We start from the raw sequence: 8576 nt of genomic DNA, 5'->3' as shown, positions 1-8576 counted from the left end.
GTCACGACGAGGCGTTCCCCATAGCGACCCCTAGAGGACGCAGTGTCTCGTTCCCTACTCAGGGAACCATGGTTACATAAGTAACCTGAGACGATTTCTTTCTTTCTTTTTTTTTTGGAAAGAAATATAGAAATTCCATTGGAATGGAACTAATGATTTCTGAAGGATCATGCAACTGGAGTAATGATGCTAAAAATATAGCTTTGAAATCACAGGAATAAATTGCATTTTAAAATATTTCCAAATAGAAAAGAGTTAATTTAAATAGTAAAATTATTTCAAAATGTTACTGTTTTTGCTGTATTTTGGATCAAATAAACGCAGGCTTGGTGAGCAGAAGAGACTTCTTTAAAAACAATAAAAAACTTTTGACTGGTATGTTAGAAGATATTAATAATTAATAAGGTGAGTCTTAGATGTTTATTTGACAGTGATTTCACATTTCTTGTTTGTATGAAGGCTAAATACAAATAAAAGGTGAACATTAATTTATTTGTGCTGGGGGTTTTTTCTAAAGTATTATATGGTTTTATATGAGGTGTCATAGACTTGGCAAATACATTTTTCATAAGTTTGTATACACAGACATCTGTTGTGGGCGTTTTTGGCAGTTTTTACAAGGCTTTTTAAAATAGTGTTCATATCGATATCGGAATTATATCGTATCGACCGAAATTAAGAAATATATCGTGATATAAATTTTGGCCATATCGTCCAGCCCTAACCTGACCTATAAAGAGCCTCGGCATACAACTAAAAAGTTCTATGCATCTTGAGTAAAACAGCTCCATATTCAACGGAGCATATACAAAACACTTGAACCGGAAGCAACGTGACCTGTTTTACAGAATAGGGAAGTCTGTTGCACATAACCCCCATTGCGCTCTTTCTTGTTGCAAGAAAGAAAGAAAGAAACTCACCAGTGACTGACATCTGGCCTGTGTCCCAAGCGGTGCTGTGACGCTTTCGAAGAAAGAGAACATACTGTAGCCATGTTGAAGAATTGTTCCAAACCAAATTTTTCTAAAGTTTGTTTCGAATGACCCCTACTTTTGAGCCATGCATTCTTCTATCCTCCAAAACTGCTGAAGGGATGATCACTTCTGAATGAAATGCAACCATCTCGAACGAAGAACCAATGCCAATTACTTCAATTAAAAAAATTTATTGTTTTGAATGCTAAAATATGATCTCAAAACTGCATGTCTGCTCCAATACAGCTTGTTGCATTTTTCAATTATACAAAAAAAACTATACTTTTTTTGAATCCTCTTCAGACCATGCAGACAAAAAGTTATGGAAATCAAGTTAATTTGTCAAACCCTTCTATAAAGGCTATAAATTATACTATATGGCCTTTTATGCCTTTATGTTTGGTTGTTGGAGGTGCAGTTGCACTATATGTTGGTGCGTCAACCGTGAGGCTATCCGCACTGACTTGCTTATAATTTCTGAACAGTTTGGCCAAAAATCCCAAGACTAGTCTCTTTAGATTTGGTGCAACACCAAGTTGAACCATACCCAATTTACCCATGTCGGCCATTTTGGGCATTGGCCATTTTATATTTTGACGTAAATTGCAATATTTTACAAATGCATTGGCGTATCTACAAAACTCGGCATGTGTCTGCTGCACCGTGCCCTGAAGGTACTCAAAAAGTTTCTTATGGCCAAAAAATTATAATGAAATAAAAAAAGCTAATATCTTTTGGTTTGTTATGCCTGTTGTCATGAAAGTCATCTTGATAGATTCCTTTGGTCACGCCAAGAACACTGATACCAATTATGCCATAATTGGCCGAACTTTATGTCCACCATTTTGATTTCCTTTGAAAATCTTCTTTTTCAAACTCCTTGACTGTTGGTCCAATTTTCATTAAATTCAAATCAGGTCATCTTCAGACCATGCTGACAAAAAGTTATAGATTTCATGTCCATTCGACAAATTGGTTCTCATTTACTGCATCAACGACTTTGATGGCATGATGTCAAACTGCATCTGAGGCTATATCTCTGGCAAAGCTTTGACATATTGACACAAAAACTTCGGGTGTGCCACCACACCACATCAATTTGATAACTGTGCCACCTATTGGTCAAAAGTGACAAACCATTAAATCATATTACTTGTGATTGTGTTTATGACTTTTTAGCCATTTTGATTAAAATCATCTTTATGTCTTTAATTACTAATTTTTGCAGTTGATCTGTTGCTCACTGCCTTGCTTGCTCACCATTTTGCCTCTGTAGTGCTTGGTCCCTTAATTGCTAGTTGCAACTATATTTATTATTATTATTATTGTTTTGTATATCAGTGACTCCACTGCTATGAATCACCATTGAGCAGTTCATCACTCATCAGACGTGGTGGAAATCAATGTGAGAACCAATAATATGGAGAGTAATATCGATTTTGTTTTCCAAAGTAAAGACAAAGTTGGAACAACCGTTTAAGTAAATAGAACCACCAATAAAAGCAAGGTTTCCATGTTTTCACACATCCTTTTATGGCTTATGTATTTTATTCAGTAAACTCCAGAACATAGAAATCATTACACCTACAAAAAAAAAAATGTATCCCTCCACTTTTGGAAAGAAATATGTGCTTTTCAAACTTATACCTTAATGTGCCATTCCCCTCCCCATTTCACATTTTTCCCCACACCATTAAAACTACTATGTAAGTTACTGTGCTGTTCCCTCCATTTCAGTATCTTTCTGGAAATGTTGGTGAAGCAGTGGAGTGCAGAAGCATTACCTTTACACAAACACTGTGATAACTGCAAATATGAAACTGCAAATCTTCAAATATTAAAGATTAAAAGTTAGAAACACATGGTAATGCATATAAACTATGCTCACTTAGATTATTTTAAAGACTAATTATTGGAATTTGTCTACAATTTAATTTGGATTGTCTGTGTGTGTTACACACTTACACACTTTTAGTACACAAATAATTTAAAAGTACATTTCTGGGACAAGTGAGAATTCAAATGTAGACTTTTTTTTTGCATACTAAATACTAAAAGTCAAACAAATGAGTCACGGTGGTCCCACACACACAAATGCATGAATTATTATTGAGACCAGTCTGCTTCCATATCTTGCACCTGATTACAGTGTGTGTGAGTGCGTGTCTAAGTACCTGCCATACAGAAGCAAGTGTAATCTCCTATATGGTCCAAGCAGGTGGCGTGATTTTTGCAGGGGTTGGAGCCACATTTGTTAATGTTCCACTCACAGCGTGGACCAGTGTAAACCGGAGCACAGTTACAGGTGAATGAGCCCTCTGTGTTCTTACAAGAGCCACCGTGCTCACACGGGTTTGGCCTTGGGGTGTCAAAAAAAGAGGGTTAGAAAGTTTCAGGCAAGATATGAAATGCATAAAACACTGTAATGTGTGTGCAGGGAAAGATTAATATAAATACAGAGACACACTGAGAAACACAGACAGACAAAAGTCCTGCAAACTGTCTCACTGATGACACACTCGTCGGCACACGTGCTGCCCTTGTATCCTGAGGGGCAGTTACAGTTGAACTTGCCATTGACGGGGTTCGTGTCACATTGAGCTCCCATCTTGCACAGGTTATTGGTGCAGGCATCATCATTGTGACACAGCAAACCTTGAACACAAAAACAATCACTACTGATATTACAACTGACCTGTCTACTTTGGACAACAATCAAATCATAATAAAAATGCATTATTTTAGAGATGCATCATTTCACTGTAAAAACTTGTTGTGTACGTTGTTGAGATTTGGTGTAAGAGTCATTTGTGCTCATGACTGAAGTGATCAAGTGTCTTAAGAGTCATTTTTAGGTCATGTGGTTGTTTTTACTGACCAGTCTTGCTGGGAGGGCAGCTGCAAACGAAGGAAGCCACGCGGTCGATGCAAGTGGAGCCGGTGATACAGGGCGCATCTGCGCAGTCATCAATGTTTTCAGAGCAGTCAGGGCCGCTCCAGCTGTTCACACATACACAATTGTAGCCATTGTGTATGGAATGCCAAGCAGGTCACAATTCGCCATTAACCAGACGCCTGGTGTACTACAAAACAGCGTATTTTACGGCGTTTTTTCGTCTAAAACGCTGTAAAATACTGCGTTTTCTACACACCAGGCGTCTGGTTAATGGCGAATTGTGACCCGTTTGGCGTTCCATAGTTGCGCGTGTTACTGCACGTGCCTCCGTTCTGACAGGTGTTGGGCTGCAGTCTGCTGCATTCATCCACGTCATCGGTGCAAAACTGTCCTGGAAAAGAAAGCTTCACAATTTAAGTAGAACATATTGAAGGATGTTTAAAAAGAGGTTTCCACTAGCATAGAGAAGCCTGAATCATTTTAGGGAATTGTTCAAACTGGTTTAAAAACAATTCACCAATTTCAGCTTGTGTCAAATTTTGCTTTGAATCAGTGAATAATTGTTTGAATCAAAAAAGAAAAGAAGAGAATTGGTTCCAAAATTATTTGTTCATGAATCTGCTTGACTGCATGATTTAAGAGAAAAATCGAATTTCCTGAATATTCTGTCATAGTTTTAAGTCATGCGAATATTTTAAACAGTAATTCAAGATATTATTTTTATATTGTTAAAATATAAAAATGAAAGAATTCAGTCAAATGTTTTACTATTACAATAATAGTACTGTAGTATTATAATTTATTATTATTAATAATAATAATAATAATTAAATTTTTCAAATAATATTAAAACTTAGTTTTTTGCTTTTAAACGTTAAACCATAGAGCTTTTATTTTTATTATTTGATTTGTTTTTTAATTATTAAAATGATTGGTTTGTCAATCAATGTCTGTGAGGGATTTCCATTAATGGAAAGTGAAAAGATGGAGCAAACACACATAAAAACACACACACACACACATAGTATATAAAGCTGTTTTCATACCAGTCCATTCAGGTGGGCACTGGCAGTTGTAAGTGTTCACTCCATCCATGCAAGTGGCTCCATTCTGACAGCGGTGATTCGGACAATCATCAATGTTCACCTCACAGTTTGTTCCATTAAAACCTGATTACAGGAAAAATAAAGCTTTTTATCATGCAGCGCTATGGGTTTCCATAATTGTTTCTGTCCAAGCATTCCTGTTTATCACTGTGAAGCTGCTCTTAGACAATTTGTATTGTACATAATGTATTAAATAAAGGTGACTTGACTTGAATTTTATTTAACATCCTGTTTGAAATCGGAAATAAAAACCACATGGTATAAAAAACAAGCAGACAAGTCATCGGAACTGGATTGTAATGTTAGACAGACATAAATTTATAGTCAATGTTTTTAATAGCATCACTGATCAAATTTGTCGCAAAGGTAAGCAAGAAATATGAATCCTACAAAAGACTAGATAAAAGACTGGATGCTGTTTTTCTTCATTATTCCTATGGCCTGTATTGCCTTTGTATTCTTTACTGAGTTTTTGTTTTGTTTTTGAGTTTTGCTTTTTGCTTTAGTTGTTAGCCCATTGGTTTTGTGAATATTGGAGTGTTTATTTGATTGTTTTGTTTTCCTTTTGGGTAATTTGTGAACAAGTCGTTGATGCAATGTTCTATCAGTAATTTACGGGGGTGGTTAGTTAAAGGGTTAGTTCACCCCAAAATTAAAATTCTGTCATTAATTACTCACCCTCATGTCATTCCAAACCCGTAAGACCTTCGTTCATCTTCGGAACACAAATTAAGATATTTTTGATGAAATGTGAGAGCTCTCAGACCCTGCATAGACAGCAACGCAACTGTAATGTTCCCAGGTCCAGAAACGTAGTAAGGACATCGGTAAAACAGTCCATGTAACATCAGTGACTCAACTTCAGTTTTGCGAAGCTATGAGAATACTTTTTGAGTGCAAAGAAAACAAAAATAACAATTTATTTAACAATTGTTCTCCCCCGAGTTACGTCTTCTGCCATTTTGGAGAGTACCCAAGAGTGTAATCTGTAATACTTCTTTTTTTCACATACTCTTTTTTCCCCTACTGTATAGTAGGGAAGTATGCAATATCGGATTCAGCCTGTTTTCTTCTTCTTCCTCGATTTTAAAGGGCTCCTATTATGCCCCTTTTTTACAAGATGTAATATTGGTCTTGGGTGTCCCCAGAATGTGTCTGTGAAGTTTCAGCTCAAAATACCCCACAGATCATTTATTATAACATCTGGAAAAAACATCTGTCATTTTTGAGGCGTTTAAAAAAAAAATAGTGTGTATCATTTTAAATGCAAAAGAGCTGCATATTCCCGCCCCGTCTTGAGAAGAGGGTGTAGTTTATACATCTCTGCTTTGCATACCTAAACAGTCGGTAGAAGCAACATGACTGAGAGTGAGAGAACCAGTGTTCAGCCGTACATATGGGAAGCCAAACAAACCAAAAGTGGGACGAAACAGCGCAATGTTACAGAGCTCACGCCGCGCTGACCTGTCTCAATGGACCGAGCCACCGACTCAACAGTACAGGGAGAACGACAGGGAGGACGACCGACTCGACAGCGCAGGGAGGACATGTTTGTACGTGTTACATCCAAACACAGAACACCGGGATTGCTTACGAGACATGGTTGACGTTACAGCTGCTCGAGCGCGGAGAAAATAGACGACATCGTACAACCAAACACAGCTCACTGAGGGTGGAAACTATGGCAATGCAGCACTGTGAGTCAGCAGACGTGGGCGGGGCCTAAACAATGTGATGTCACATTGCTTGGGGAATCAAAAAGGCATGTCTACTGAGACTGATTTGGTTTAATGGGGATTATAAATAAACAGTGGGTGGATTTTTTTGTCATTTTAGGGTGGTTGTGTTCACACATTGCCAACACACATTTATGTTCAAACACTATGTAAAAGTGGATTTTGCATAATAGGTGCCTTTTAACTGTAGTTGGTATCCAATGTATTAGGTGCATTACTGCCACCTTATGCTCTGAAGTGTGGAACAGTTTTAATTCTACCCATCAGTCCTGTGTCCCTAATAAATTCAAAGAAAACTCTACAATGCATCTCGCTTGACAAGTTTTCTATTCTTTCTGATTTTCTCCATCAAATTTTTCCTTATTTGTTTGCACATAGTACATTCAGTAACTGCATGTGATATAGTCTTCTCAGTCTCCTTTTGAGTGAACCTACCAAAGAGAACCATCATTATTTTAACAAATGGAAACATTTATCATGTCAAATTTTAGAAAGGCACATGACCTCCAAATATTTGCAAAGGTTTTAATCTTACTTGTGAGTTTGCTCAGTGAGTGGGAACTTTAAACGATGGAATTATGATAGGTCTGTCGTTTTATCATGTCTATCTTGCACAATCTAAACCTTTGCTAAAAGGCCTGACTCATCTGCTTTCCTGGCAATATCTGTTTTAAAAATCACAAGAGGGGGAGATGGGCACATCAACACTACTCACAATCTTTAAAAATATTGATATTAAAATTATATTACTTATACAAAACATGGGGTTCTGCATCCCTTTTAGAAGTTTTCAGTACTTTTGTTTAATGTTTGTGCATGACTGTGAAAAACTGCTTTCCTGGCAATATCTGGTTTGAAAATCAGCAGATCGCAACTTTTGGTTGCAAATTAAAAACGAGGTAGTGATGGGCACATCAAAGCTGCGGTATTGATATATTAATACTCATAAGCATTAAAAATAATGATATTATAATTACATTAATAAAAACGTGGGGTTCTGCATCACTTTCAGAAGTTTTCGGTACATTTGTTTAATGTTTGTGCATGACTGTGAAAACTGAGCATGTAGCCATGCACGCACGCACACACACACACACACTTCCACATTAAACTGATTTTAAATACTTGGCTGACTTTTGTGGAGGTAATGGAGCTTACCATATGATATTTTAAAGCAGCAAATAACGAGAAGGATGGCTTTGCTAGAAGAGACAATGGATAAGTGGCCCATAATTTGAGTTAAATCCAGTCACCAGGTTGTGCTCGCCAGCGTAATGAATCTTAAAATGACCTCCATAGAGAACCTGTCTTTTAAAATGTCTCGTTTGGCCACATAAATCTGTGTAGTGTCTTGTTTTTAAATATGTAAAACTTAAAAAAGTACCTAGTACTTAAAGTGTGTGGGAGGACGTAGATCATAATGACAACAAATCTGTCTGTGATTCATATCAAGAGTTCTAATGAACAGGGTCGGGGTGTAGAACAAAACTTGCTCTCATCTGAAAAGAAGACTTTGGACCACTGGGCAACAGTTCAGTTCTTCTTCTCCTTAGCCCAGGTATATGGGGTAGAATTGTTGCTTTATTCCAAATAAATAGATTATGATCCACAAATAATGGAAAAGAGATTAACAAAAATTGAACATATTGACGAATAAATAGAATGAGATCCACAAGTAAATCTTAGTGTTTCACAAACATGAAATAAATTCACAAATAAATAAAATGCAATTTGCAAATAAAAAACATATTCACAAATATCTTTTTAAGTCACAAACACCACTTTGCCTGGCATTCATTTGTGAATCACTGGCTCTGCATTTGTGGATTTTGAAACATTTCTAGCGTCGAGACACACACCAATC

At 36.8% G+C, this 8576-nt stretch overlaps 1 protein-coding gene across 1 annotated transcript; it reads right to left on the bottom strand.

Annotated features, from left to right (window-relative positions):
- Nucleotides 1-3067: 3067 nt before the first annotated feature.
- LOC107585910 (neurogenic locus notch homolog protein 3-like) lies at nt 3068-6525 on the bottom strand. The gene is made up of 6 exons (XM_016273091.1): nt 6441-6525; nt 4917-5039; nt 4177-4261; nt 3853-4004; nt 3481-3629; nt 3068-3332 (listed from the first exon to the last, which is right to left on the bottom strand). Exons 1-6 carry the CDS (start codon nt 6523-6525, stop codon nt 3141-3143), a joined length of 786 nt encoding a protein of 261 aa, XP_016128577.1. The 3' UTR covers nt 3068-3140.
- Nucleotides 6526-8576: the final 2051 nt, after the last annotated feature.

Source organism: Sinocyclocheilus grahami, unplaced genomic scaffold (genome assembly GCF_001515645.1).
Source record: "Sinocyclocheilus grahami isolate Dianchi unplaced genomic scaffold, SAMN03320097.WGS_v1.1 scaffold75.1, whole genome shotgun sequence".
Taxonomy (NCBI): domain Eukaryota; kingdom Metazoa; phylum Chordata; class Actinopteri; order Cypriniformes; family Cyprinidae; genus Sinocyclocheilus; species Sinocyclocheilus grahami.
The sequence above is the reverse complement of the archived record's forward strand: the minus strand, read 5'-3'. Positions and strand labels throughout refer to the sequence as shown.